The 14,185-nt window shown below is 50.9% G+C and overlaps 1 protein-coding gene and 1 long non-coding RNA gene across 3 annotated transcripts in view; one reads left to right on the forward strand and one right to left on the reverse strand.

The window, feature by feature from the left end:
• LOC122374892 (transmembrane protein 132E-like) overlaps nt 1–14,185 on the forward strand; it is an 80,787-nt gene that overhangs the window by 52,999 nt on the left and 13,603 nt on the right. The window contains exon 10 of the mRNA XM_043353951.1: nt 12,612–12,797. Coding sequence (XP_043209886.1) covers nt 12,612–12,797 — 186 coding nt within the window. The remainder of the gene's footprint in view (nt 1–12,611; nt 12,798–14,185) is intronic.
• Nucleotides 3,763–10,096, reverse strand: LOC122374893. 2 transcript variants are annotated; one of them, XR_006255301.1, is made up of 2 exons: nt 10,033–10,096; nt 3,763–4,451 (listed from the first exon to the last, which is right to left on the reverse strand). It is a non-coding gene; the product is annotated as an uncharacterized LOC122374893 (long non-coding RNA). The 2 variants fall into 2 exon arrangements; XR_006255302.1 differs by lacking the exon at nt 10,033–10,096 and adding an exon at nt 5,484–5,516.

A 14,185-nucleotide genomic window follows, 5' to 3' on the forward strand; every position in this document is an offset into this window, starting at 1 on the left:
CACAGTCAGAGTGCTACACCGAGCGGTGCACGGGGCGCAGAACGGCCCGGCTGGGATCTGCCACGGCCGTTTGGACCGGTTCGACTCGGTCCGGGGTCAGCAGTAGCAGAGAGGAGGCCGCAGAGCGTTCCCTGCGCTCCCCTTCTGTCCATGGAATGGTGCTTCACCCGGGCAGTTGGGCAGATAGAGGCTGGCTTTTACTGCCGGCCGCGGCCACGAGAGGCCTGTCGAGGCTTGGGGCCGTCAATGGCAGACACAGATATGGGCCGGATCGGTCGACCGCCGGACACGGGAAAGGTCAGAGAGCTGCCCCGGTCGATACTGGTCAGAACCCTTCGCGATGGAGGGGAGAGGATTTTTATAGTCCGACTAGAATAATCCAAGTCGGTTGTCGGATTGGCTCGTAAACTGAAATAGGAGTGACATTGAAAAGTATCGTTAACTTTATCTCATGGAAATGACTATTTTGCAATGAAATAAAATGGTCAGAACTTAGAAAGATAAGTGCAGGACGAAAATCTTAAGGACCCACTTGGACGTTCTCAGATTTATAAGGTGGTCCCACAGACATTGGCATATTTCAGCCTTCCCTCACAAATCTGCCAGTCACGGCCTTGAACCGAACTATACGAGCTCGTCGGTGTGACCAGCGGCGCGCCATGAGCGCTGCCCGGAAGCGATGTTTTAGACAACAAAGGCGGACCGTGGGCGCTGCTGTGTCGAGTTCCGGTCGGGGCGTCAGTGGGCCGCGGTGCCGCCGGCGCCGCCTCTGAACTGGTGCCGCCGCGCCGGTCGGCAGTGGGCGCACTGACAGCTCCGTCTGACCAGGACAGTGCCGGTACCGGTGCCGCCTCTGAACTGGTGCCGCTGGCCAGCAGCCAGTGGCAGCTCCGTCTCTCTGCCGACTCCAGCCGGTGCCGGTAGCTTCCTCTGGACTGGTGGCAGCTCCGTCCCTCTGCCGGCCCGACCCGGACGCTGCCCGGGGCCATTCGTCTGTGTCGCCCGACAGGCTGTGTCGTCAGCGACGGCGACCGATGGCGTCCCGCCCCCCGTCCCATCCCCCCGACCCTGACCCGGCTGTACCGAGACCGACCGACCGCAGGCTCCGACTAACTAAACGCCCGGCCTAAAATTATCCGCAGCTGCCCCGGCGCATGGACCTCTTCTGACCTGCAGGCCGGCGCCGGCCGGCAGGGTCACACAGTCGGCACATGGCCGGCCGCCCGTTAACCTAATCGTCAGATAAGTCAAATCGCGTGCGCCGGCTGACTGGCTGAACTGCTGAAGTCGTTCTGCAGTGGCGGAATGGCGCCAGTTTCATTCAGACAATTCCCGCTGCGGCTCTGTGGAGCGTGCCAAGCGGCTTGGCGCTTGGCGCCCACACACGGCCTACGATCTGTGAGACGGCTGCATGGCTCTATGGCCGGGTTCAGCGGGGAGACTCGATGACTTCCGATTGTTGAGACGGCACATCTGAGCCCTTGTTTGGACGGTCAATGCAATGCTGTAACGTTATCCACTAACCACTGGGATTCTCCCTGTCTGATTGCTCCTGACTCTGTATCTTTCATTCCGTCGCTGTCGCCGCCGTTGATCACGCGTCCGTCGCCCGCCCGTCGTCCGGCTGATCTCGGCAGTCGTCCGGCCGGCCGTTCCCATTTATACTGTCCGGGCGATAGGAGCGCCGACGGCCGGCCGGGAGGTGCTGGGCTCAGCCCGGCCACCCCAGCCGAGCAGATAGCTCCTGCTGTCCCCGGACGACTACCGGCGCCGGTTAAACGAGCCACTTGCTCGGTCCGGTGAGCCGTTAGCAGCCCGTGGCTGTAGCTCCCAGGTCGGGCCGGGTCGCAGGTGCCAGGTCGGGCGGCGTGGTTGCAGCTATATACCAGGTCGGGCCGGGTCGCTGCAGTGCCCGGTCACAGCTCGGCCCCGTTGCCGGGCTGAGCTGGCGCGGCGCGATTGATCGGAATTAATGGTCTCGATCAGAAGGCCGGCCCGCGCGGACAGCACCGTTTGTCCGGGCCGAGACAATATCGGAGCGGGAGCGCCGGGAATTGGCGGGAGACGGTCACCTATAGGTGAAACGGTTGAAAGTATAGAGACTGTGCTCAGACATTAGAACAGGCGGAACAGCGAGGAAGCTTGAGCGGAGAGTGACCGGAACTGCAGGCTCGAAACGTATATTAGCGGGCGCCTCTGAACATTGTTTTAGAAGCTAGCTACTCTCTGGTGTAAATGTATGAAAGTCGCCTGTCGAAGGCGAAGTTTCCTAGATGAACTGTCTGACGAAACTGATAAATCTAGTTAGCGAGTTTGTGCTACTGAAAGCTTGTGACGCGATGAAAGTCTCGGGAGAATCTATCCATCGAAGCAATATGAGGCGACGAATGCAACGAAAATCTGAGTCATCTTAATCTGGCATAATGTAAATTATCTAGCAAAATATCCACGCTCTCCGTAAGCAAATTGTTTATAAATGCAGATACCCAGCGCTTCAGTCTCATTGTTATTCATTTTTGTCCGATAGTTTTGGATCCCAGCGCAATGTAACCCGCTACATTAGGGGCGGTACATTGCGCCACATCACTTGCACTGTGACCCGGTAAGAACAGGCAGTCTGAGGGGGGAGAGGGCATGTCTGGGGAATGCCCCAGGGAGTGGTTTGGCTGCCAGCCGGCTTGTTACGGTCACGTTCCGTGTATGTCCAGTGCCACTACAGGCACGATAACACCCCATCCAGCGGCTACGGAGCGGCTACAATACCGACACCGCCGACCCCTATCCGGGCGCTCGTGCACGGTCAGCACGGCACGCGAGCCACGGGAGTAAGGGAGACGAAATTAGTGGTGGGGTGTCCACTGTCCAATCACCCTGACTGATGTAAAGGCTGAAACAGACTCTTTCCGCGTTCAGGAAATCGCATGCGAGAGCCTATTCAAATACATTGTAATTCTTCTCGCATCAATCGCTTGCGGGAGGTGCGTGCGATTGATGCGAGCGTGCTTCCATGTATTTGAATAGGCTCTCGCATGCGATTTCCTGACTGCGGAAAGAGTCTGTTTCAGGCTTAAAATCAAATCGATGACTCGGGCACAAGATGCATCCAGACATTGTAACTCTTATAAGGATACTCATCTGTTCATACGTTTAGGTGACCTTGTTTTCAAGTTGACAAACAAAATGTATTATCCTCTTATCTCCGCAGGAGAAAGAATAATCACATTGACTCCGATAAAGGCAGGTGTTGCGAGCAGTTCCCTTGTCCGGGTTCAACCGGTAGTTTATTATTATCAATCCATTCCTTTCGATGCATTTAGTGCAGATAACAATAAATGAGCTAACTCGCAAATAGGTCAAAATAAACATAATTCGCCCGTATTGATAACGAACAATGTGACACTACCGATAGGTTAGGGTAAAAGGATATAGAACAGTTAGTCGTGTTAGTAGCGAGTCCATGTTATTCGTTAATGATATGGAAGGAATCGGTAGTGTCATTGTTTAAAGACCCACCGTTTTATCATACACGCAGATCCTAAGCCATACGAGGTGAAAATAACCAGTCGTCAATCATTGTAACATACGGTAGGTAAGTGGCACTGTCCATAACGTGATAGGTGGCGCCAGCAGTAATACTGGTGCCGAGTCTCGAAGCAATGACAATATCGGACAATGCATTACCCAATGCCGCAACGGCAGCAACACTCCTCCCCCTTTTAGCAACTCAGCGCGGAGTCAAGGCCATTATTCATCCACCAGTGCCCCCGTCGCATCCAGTTCACCGCACAGCAGAGCGTTCAGTTCGTCAGCGGCATCCCCTCTTTACCTATCAGCAGGTCGATTAGTTCATCAGCAACAGGCCAAATATGTCAGCCGCCAAGCAGACCGGCACTACACCACCCAACCAGTGGCCGCACCGCCATCACCCACTCCACTGTGGTACGGCCACGACACTCATGGAGGCTGCCATGGTCAGCTGAGCACCCAACAACCAAGTACACACAGCTCCAGTGGTCCGCAGAGCAGCACAAGCGCAGAAGTCACCTCCGCAGCCACACCTCTGATCCCAGCTCAGTCACGCGTTCTCCCTCGTGTTCACGGTAGGACTCCTTCGCCATGGTCGTCAGCTCATCCGTACTCCAGGTCGCAGGCATCACCTATCTCCGCCAGAGTCCACCATGGCTCGGAAGACAGAGGCAGGCCACCAGCCCGGCGGCCAGGTGGGAACGGAGCCTCAGACAGCATCACTGGTTCACTGACGGCTTCACGTCAGCACTCCTCCTCCATCCTCCCAGTCAACCAGGGTCGCAACACCCATCGGTCACCGCCACAGCCCCAAGCCATGACTGGGTCCGTCAGCGCGGCTAGAGGCAGACCGTCGGCCTGACAGTCAGGTAGCCGGCCGTTACTCTCCGGCCACGCCGCCGTCGGCTCCTCAGTCAAGAGGTCAGCTGTCGAGGAGACAGCAAGGTTAGGCTCTCACGGGGACAAGGTAGGGGTTGGGGTGGGGTCACGTTCGGTAACGTGATTACCGAATGGCCTGTTGAAATTAACGGGGAATTACAATACCAAAATACCAATTTGTAATTACAATACAAAACGGGCAATTACAATACCATCAAGGTATTATATACGTCTATACGAGAAATTGTCAATATAACGGGCAATTACAACATAACGTCATATAGAGTTCACACCAAACGCAATAATTCAGAAAAAAACATAAGCAACAGCGCAGCAGGGTAAAGGGCGCAGTGCTTCCTGAGGCCTGCCGCACTGCGCAAATATCAGTCTATATATCAGCAACGATGTATCACCATCGATAACCCAAGGGAAAATAGAAGAGATAAAGGGAAAAGTATAATCAAAGAATGAAGAGCTAAAAAAGGAGAAAACTAGTATGAATCAATAAAAATAACCTTAATAGATTTTTTGAAGTGGGATTTAGAGGAAGGAATGTCTCGGATATCCGGGATAAGAGGACTAATGGTTCTGTTCCAGACCCTCGGTGCTTGGTAAAATAAATTAAACAAAATGTAGTTCCTATGTTTATAATTAGGCAGCCTCTCAGCACCATCCGTGTGCACAGTTTCACAGAAATGTATGTTGCCTCTAAGATTTCGAGCCGAATGATACAGATGGAACCTCCTGGCCAATGGCCATGGTAAATGACCATGTAAGAAGTCATGCAGCACAAGAAGAAGCTGGTACTGAAGAAGGTCAGTAATCTTCAGGAGTCTCAGCTCTCGAAATAGGGGTCCTGTATGGGCAATTCGCCCTGTTCCAGCTACTAGACGAATAGCACGTTTCTGCAGTACGATTAGCGGTTGCAAGGAAGATTCATAATTAGACCCCCAGGTAACAAGACAATAAGTGAAGTATGGGAGAATAAGAGCGTTATATAAGAGTAATACCTGCTTCCTATCAAATAAATACCTTGCCCTACTAATTATACCTAAGTTCCTACTGACAATGGATGAGACCTTTTCAATATGCGACTTAAACCTGAGGTCTTCGTCGACCAGGACACCAAGATATTTCACAGTCTGTGCCCTCTTAATATGTATATTGTTGGCCATAATACTTAGACCATCAAGAGAAGTCGACGGAGAAAATATCTGATAAAATGTTTTTGAAGCTGATAATGATAGTCGATTTGAATGTAGCCACTCTAGAATTTTAGGGAATGACACAGACACAGAAGCTTGCAAGTTATTGATGCTAGAAGCCGTATAGAAAATTGCTGTATCATCAGCAAAGAGGAGAAATTTTGCTTCAGGGGATACAGAACTAAGATCATTAATATATAAAAGAAATAGCAAGGGCCCCAAAATAGATCCCTGTGGGACCCCACATGTAACCTCCTGAGGGCCGGATGTGATGCCTTTGTATTTTAATATGTGACTTCTCTCTGAAAGATAAGACTTAAGAAGTACAAGAGAATCACCAGAAATGCCATACACCTTTAATTTAGCAAGCAATATATCTATATTTACCGTGTCGAAGGCACGAGCGAGATCTAAATAAATAGAGGTGGATATATTGCCCTTAGCAAGATTGGAAGTTATATGGTCATGCAAGAGTGCAATAGGCATATATGTAGAGTGCTTAGATCGAAATCCAAATTGGTACTCATAAAGAATATTATTATCAAAAATAAAAGACGTAAGTTGTTGAAAGATGATCTTCTCAAGTATCTTTGAAAAGACAGACAAGACAGAAATCGGTCTATAATTTGAAAATTGCGATCTAGATCCTGCCTTAAAAACAGGAGTTATGAGTGCTGTTTTAAAGATATTAGGAAATACATTTTTTGACAAACATAGATTTACTAGATATGTAACATGGGTTAATATACTAGGCAAAATAGATTTAACAAGTTTACTAGTAATATTGTCAAGGCCTGCACTTGCATCTTTCAGTGAAGCTGTAATTTGCATTACATTATCTTCGGTAACGGGACGAAAAGTCATCACATCCGGTACAACTATATGACTCATATATGATATGGGATTCTTGAGGCTTGGACCTAGAGATTTCTCGAGGGATGGGGCGACCTGGGCAAAGTACTTATTGAAAAGGTCCGCAATTTCAGTTGGATTGTCTACATCCCTTCCATCAACTTCAAATCTGTCCGGCAAATCATGCGAGTGAGTCTTAATTTGAGCCGCTTCCAGAAGATCAGCCCATAAGTGCTTGGGATTTTGACTGTTTTTATCAAACTGGTTTCTATAATAAGCCTTCTTAGCATGTCGCATTGCCAACCGCAGTGAATTGCGATATTTACGATTTTTTTTTTAAATTCTCTGATGAGCGACAATTCAGAAACTCTTTAAGTAATTTATTCCTTTTACTAATGGACCTCAACAGTCCTGGAGTCATCCAGGGCTGAATTGGAGAAAATCGTCTTGATGAGTACTGAACTTTGAACTTTTCTGCCTCTGCAATGATAACTGAAGTGATTTTTTTTTTTTGCAGCCATATCAGGGTTATCAATGTTCTGAAATTCCGTCAGACAATTAGCTATATTAGCTTTAAGTTCTTCGATACGGTCATAGTTAATTTTGGAAGGCAAAGTGCGAGCGCATTCAGTTTGACAACCGGACTTCTTTATGAGTCTAGCTGAACAGAAAATAGCGAGGTGGTCAGCAATGCCTGCACATATGGATCCACTATGAGTCACAGAAGGCAAGTTATTTGTAACTATGTTATCAATAAGTGACTCATTGTAGGGTGGAGTGTTTCCTACCCGACTTGCAACAGATACAGTTGGATAAAATCCAAAAGAGTTCAAGCAGTTCATAAAAGATTTGGTTTCTTGATCATTACATTTGAATAAATTGAGGTTCCAATCACCTCCCCAAAAACATGACTTATTCAGGAGATTTAACTGGTATAAACAATCCTCCAGATAGTCCAAGAAAGGTCTGGAAGAGTACGATGGTGATCTGTAAACCGTGGCTACAATGAATGATGGTCTGCCGGGCAATGAAACAAGAAGAAAGATTGACTGAAATTCAACTTGGTTTGCACACAGGTGGTTTACCATGGAACAAAACTGAAAGTAAGATTTCTTAACATAGATAGCACACCCTTTGCCAGTTATGCAGTTCTCTGGAATTGCGTGAAATAATTCATATCCAGGAATAGAATAATTAGAAGTTAAACTAGGATGTAACCAAGTTTCAGAAATCAAGAGAAAATCAGCCACATGGTTCTCCTTATAAACAAAAGAAACAATATCACTATGACTACTGTGCAGTGACCTAGCATTGATATGTAGGAAGGTGACATCGTCTTGTTCAAAGAAACTGGTAGACTGAGAAGGCAAATAAGCAGCACAGTTCTGAGAGACAGTCAACAGGTTAGGAACAATTGTTTGAACATTATCCCCAATGGTTGACTCATCAGGGAGGAGTCGAGACGTACCACCTACATGCTGAACAAAGTAAGCTCCAGGGTAAATAATTTTGTACACTAGTTACTCAACACTAAAAAGAAAAAAAAAAAGAAACACAAGTGCACAAGTGGCCAGGTGATGGCCAGTTTATGAACCAATATTTGACAACTATTTTGATCCAATCAGGCATCAGAGATCATTCTTGGTCTAGACACGAGTAATCAAGTACCTCACAGCTACAGTGCAGTACGAGATTCGTCTATGACGAGTCCTCATCAGGGGTGTGAGGTGGCGGGACTCCTGGGGAGGTGGAGACCCCATCTCCAGTCACAGGGACACAATGCACTCCCCCACCAGGGTGACCCGCAGGGAGTCCCTTCTTGGGATGGGCACCCCCACCCTGTCCGCCTCCCCCACCACCATCCTGGGACTGGGTTCCATGGGTGGGTCGAACTTCAGCTCCACCCTGATGAGAGGAACCACTCGACGGGCCAGCTTCAGAAGTTCCCGCCTGCCCTGAAGGGGGTCTATCAGGTGGTTGAGGGCCCCCAGTGGGCCTGCGGTTGACTGGGACCCACGGGTTGGGAGGGCGAGAGGTGCGATCCGACAAGTCACCGTGTCCCTGTCTGTTACCAGTCCCCCTACTGTGAATTGCCCGGAACTGATCCCTGACAGCCACAGCAGAGGGAGTCACTTTTTTTCCCTCACAGAGCTCACGGATCTGCTCGAGTCCACAGCCAAATGGGATCTCGATGGGTTTCACTTCCCTGCTCTCCGACGTCCTGATGAAGATCCTACCGGTTTGGGTGTAGTAGGAGAGCACAGGGGAACGTGGGTCATTTTTTAGTGTCTTGAGCATGTCAATCACAGACAGACGCTCTGTGGTCAGGGACTCAAAGATAAGGAGCCCTGGTCTCTTAGGTTTAGTTCGAGCCCGGTACACGCGATCAGAGTTGCCCAGGTGGACAAACCTCACAAGGATTACCTTGGGGTTCTTCAGCCTGTGACAGGCAGAAAGATCATTTTTGGTTACGTCCGCCACCCCCAGGTAGGTTGACAGCAACTTAAGCACCACATCTCGGGTGTCCTCCCCCCTGACAGGCATCTCCACAGCGGAGCCAGTGAGGAGCAATGTCTGTTTCCTACTGTACATTTGCTGGCCTTCAAGGCGCAGCATGGTAGCAGTCAAGTCACGCTCCAACTCCTTCTGTTCAGACTTAACACTGCAGAGGTTTTCCTCAACTGCTTCCACCCTGACGTTAGTTTCCCCGTGACTGATGCTAAGGTGCTCCAGGGCAGATTTCAGCTGATCAACTGCTTCAGTTAGTGAGTCCACTCTTTCCTTGAGGGCAGAGTTTTCCTTTGCCAGCCGATCAATTTGATCCTTGTTACTAGGCGGCATCCTGAGTCACCAACAAAGCAGGGAGAAGCCCCAACCGGTCTGGAACAGCTCAGTGACAAGGTATAGGTAGCCAGCAGCTGGAGACTTTAAATGGGGTGCATTCAGAGGAGATTCACTACGCAATGTAGGTCAGGTAGGTAATGAGGTAGGTACGAACGGGGTTCAGATTAAAGGGACCCTCCCACCTTCAAAAAAGTTAATGAATTGGCATGAAAGTGATGTCGCTCGGTTCAGAAAGAGCAAAAACGAATATCTACCAAATTTCATCGAAAAATATTCACCGGTTTTCAAGATATTAGACTTTTACTTTTGTTTACTTTTTGGGATCTCCGCTGTTCCTAGCGACTTTATTTGAAAGTGCGGCATTTGTTGCGCGCAAAGCAACATATACCACAGCGTGCTACAAAACGTTTTAGTCAAACATTTAACGGACGTACGAAAGCCTGATGACGTCATCAGATTCCCGTAATGGTTAAGAGATAGGGACCACGCTGGTCCCACCCTGCAAGTAAAGGGAAGAAATTTCTTGAACACCATAAAGCTGCGGGGGTTGCGACCAGGATAAATGGTGGTTTCTGAGCCTGGCCGCAAACTTGGCTATCTCAACTCAAAACTAATGTTAAGGTGGGAGGGTCCCTTTAATCTCTTCAGGTGGCTAATCTTGGCTCTTTTAGTTAAGCGAACATAAACCAGCCAGTACAGTAATCAAAAATAATACATTACTCCTCACCTGAATATACCAAACAACGAGAAAAATACACGTGGGGCCACGCCCCGGCCCGCGTGGCAAAGCGCAAGGTGTCGCGCCAAGGATTGAGTTTTAATGGGCAGTCGTAGCGTCGTAGTAAGTTTTGCAAACAGCTGGTGTCTGTTTTCTTCTTTACTTTGGTACCTCGGCGGTCGGGCCTCAACACACTACACAAGCACTGGACATACAAAATCAAAACAGCTGACTGAGGCTGGACCAAGGGATGTAAACGAACAGCCCCGTTGGGCGCGCCAAGTTCGAAACACTCGGAAATATCAGCTCAACTTTCGGATATCCAAGACTTAGGGACAGTAAACACTCTATACCATAACAGAACAAAACCTACAGAATACTATAAACGGCCATTCGGTAGTCACTTACCAAAGGATAGAGGAAATTAGGGCTTCAAACTCGGGAGCTCACGATAGCGATCCACCATCACCAAGGATCAAGGAATGAATGAAAGGAATGAATGAAAAATGAGTTCAATGCAAAACAGGAAACCACCCCGTGTTAGAATCGATAATCTTGGAACCAGAGGAACAAACATTGCGACAGGAAAGCTCGCTCTCTCGGTCTGTCGGGCGGGATAAACCACCTCTGTGCACCAAGCCACAGCGAGCCGGCCGGCGCCGGATGTGTGCCCCGTGTTTTACATTTCGTCCAACATCCGGACCCGTCGCTGATCGAGAGGCTATAGCAGAAGAGATGGTAAAGTCTGTTTAAGAGCTAGCCGATCTCAGTGTCTTGTATAGAAACTAATGCCCCGAAGGGCGCGGGAAAAGAAGACAATTTCTGGGCAGACGGAGAGTGTGGCCGTAGCCGGACACGCTGAACGTCTCTGATGACACCTCAGCGGTCACTCCGTCAGTCCGACGTCAAGTGAGCTGACAGGGTGTGGCGATGAGGAATGAATGAACGGCTGACTCAGAACTGTTCTGACAGGTAGACTCAGACAGGCGGACTTCCCCGGGCCAAAGTCAGCCACCCAGCCCTGACTCAGCGGACCTGTGTCCCGTCAGAGCAAACGTAAACTCTCACACAAAGCTACCGGAGCTTCTGGCCTGGCGAGCTCTCTGAGACGGTCCGGCCGGGTGACGGAGCTCCTGCTGCGCAAAACACGCCGTTGGCACGGCGCACGGCCGACGGACGAAGGCCAGACGCCGACGGGCCCACGTTCCGCTCACCCACCACCCGTCAAAGAAACGGTTGTATAACGACTCACACCCACATTCCCGCCTCGGGCCGGCTTGTAAAGTGGTGTTTGATGATAGCGAAACGCGTGCTTGGCAGACGTAAATTTAGCAGTGTTCGCCAGAGCGTAGTTTGTGGCCTCACAAGCTACGTGTCATTTGGTGTTATTACTTATTAGCATTCACAGCTGCTGTCTTAATAGCATATTAATTTCTTGACCAGAAAAAAGATGGTCAAGAAAGATGAACAGCCATATAACCCAAGAGCAGCATAATTGAGACATCACACATAAAAATGCTCTGATTACCGTAATAATAACCTCTTAGAAGACATTTATAAGATGCAGAGCCCGGGATTCAAGGCAAATGGCTTGATCCACGACGGTTTCATTTAAACTAAACACGACGAAATGAGATTGAAGCGTCTATTTCTCAGGCAGACCAGGCAAGTTCGTATTTCCCAGAAGGCACTGCCAACTCATCCGTGACCGCAAATATAAAACGGCGCTTTGGCTCCTCGCCGGTCGCACTATCTCTATGCCAGTTTGAACTCGCTACTTCAAACAATGCAGCCGGGCCCAGCAACTGTCCGTCTTTCAGCGCGGACCCATTATGTCTGTTCTCGAGGCGCGGCGGCGCCCCAGTGGCGATGTTTGGCCGTTGGCAGGGTCGGCCGCGCCCTCCCTCCGCCAGCCTGGAACGCGCCGGTGCACCCGGTGCCCCCGTCGGCGCCCCCGTATACCACCCGCGGGCCGCTCGTTTGGAGAGCACTAAACCTGCTGTCCAAAGTGGGCCGCGTTCTCCTCTGGTCCAAACTCTGACCATCCGACCGCCGGCGGATTGGCACTGTCTGGGCACAGCGGCGTCAGCGAGCACGGACGGTACGCCCCGGCCGGAGTACGTCCTGAGAACGTCCCTGCACGTCCCGGCGGGCGTGGGTGTCATTACCGGCCGCGGACGGTGGCTGGCGCCGCCCTAACGAGCGCATCGCTCCTCGACCACCTCCCAGTTAACGAACTTGGCGGCCGACGGCCACCTAATGAGCCCCACTTCCACCGACCGGGGGGAAACACTGAGCGCCAGACTACACAGCGCTGCCAAAGTCTGCCGACTTCTGGTATCAGAACGTGACACATGGCAGCGAAGCTATTGAAACGCAATTTAGAAGGAAATGCAAAAATGAAAGAATGTTCAATATCAGGTTCTTGTTATCGATCGTTATATGAACGACCGTTTGCTGTTGTTTACCGCTGATTGTCCAACACCTGTACTGACTGTACCCCTGTCCCCCGACAGTCTCTGACTATCCCCTGAATTCCTGTAGTGTATACAGCAGCTGACTGTCCGTGTTCCGCTGACGTCTGACAGCTGCTGTCGCCGATCACGGGCGCCGAGGTGGCGTCCCGCGAGTTCCGCGTCACCGGCGACCGGGTATCGGTGGCCGCCCTGGAGGCCTCCGTCATCAGCGGCCTGCAGCTGGCCGTGTCCCGCCGCGCCGAGAACGAGTACGCGGCCGTCACCAGCGTCACCAGCCGGCTGACGGCACAGTACCAGGTCAGTACGCGGCCGTCACCAGGTCAGTACGCGGCCGTCACCAGCGTCACCAGCCGCGGCTGACGACCCAGTAACAGGTCAGTACGCGGCCGCCAGCGTCACCAGCCGGCTGACGGCACAGTACCAGGTCAGTACCAGTGCAGCATCAGGTTAGTACGCCCATCCGCGGTACCAGGTCTGTACGCGGTAATTCAGGTAAGTATCAGGTCAATATGTTGTATTTCAGGTCAATATCAGGCCAGTCTGTGGTCACAAAGTAAGGACTCGTGCCACAGGACGCACCGAGCCATACGGCCGAGTCTGCCGTGTTTGTTTTCGGGCAGGCCGGTCCATCTGGCGTGGCCCTGGGGATTATTTACGACCGCACTTGTCCGTGCGCCGCCGCGCCGGTCGGCCGCTCACCGGCGGATGGTCGCACAGCTCGGTCTGACTGCCTCAGAGGGCTGCCGGGGGCGGCGGGCGGCGGCCGAGTCGATACCGACGGATCCGACGTCTGGCCGGCGGAACCCTAACTCGTCTGAGCCAGAGCTGCCGGACGGACGGGCTGCAGCCATCACATCCGCTCAGATGGCTTATTGGATGGTTTCCGGGTGGAGTGTGGGGCGCCGTAGTACCGGCGGGCTGGGCTGAGGGGAAGCGGGCCGCTTAGGACGGCACCGGATCCCACCGGTGACCTATGGAGGCTCGGTGGCACGCGAAAAATGAAAATGAATGATTTCGCATTGACGGCCCCGGATATGGGTTATTATATCAGGTGTCATTGAAAGGTCAAAGGAAAGTTAAACGGAGTTAGCATGCAGTCGATGATTTCGACAGTGTTCCGAGAAGCAACCTCTGATCTCGAAGATAGACCGGAGTATATCAGATCACTCGTCTGCAACTCAGGGCTGCAATATCCTGTGGCAAATGTTGGCCGAGTGCTGAACTTGGCCCGGGCTATTTCGGACGTCCTGGACTCTTGAACACCGATGTTTGCTTTTTAACCCTATTCCTGGCGGGCTTCGCCGGGACAAGAATCTGGCGGGGGGGGGGGGGGCCGATTCGGCCCCCCCTTCAGATCTCAAAAACTACACATCGCAGCGATAAACGGTAAACGGCATCGGATACGCACGGTCAAGATCTACAATTTTTACTAAGGTCATTTTCAGGTCAGGTCAAAGATGACGTCACAGGGGTCGAAAAAGTCAAAATGGCGGCGCTAGATATGGAGAGAGTTCTTCTCGAATAACTTTCGAATTAGTCAAGATAGGAACAAACTAAGGGCATCATCGTGATCCTCTCGTCAATCCGCATCGAATGATATATATGTTGACCTCGAAAGGTCAAGGTCAAAGGTTGACCTCAGGTCACGTGACCTCGAGGTCATCATGTATATCATTCGATGCGTC

This window comes from Amphibalanus amphitrite, unplaced genomic scaffold, assembly GCF_019059575.1.
Source record: "Amphibalanus amphitrite isolate SeventyFive unplaced genomic scaffold, NRLGWU_Aamphi_draft 001734F_arrow, whole genome shotgun sequence".
NCBI classification, from domain to species: domain Eukaryota; kingdom Metazoa; phylum Arthropoda; class Thecostraca; order Balanomorpha; family Balanidae; genus Amphibalanus; species Amphibalanus amphitrite.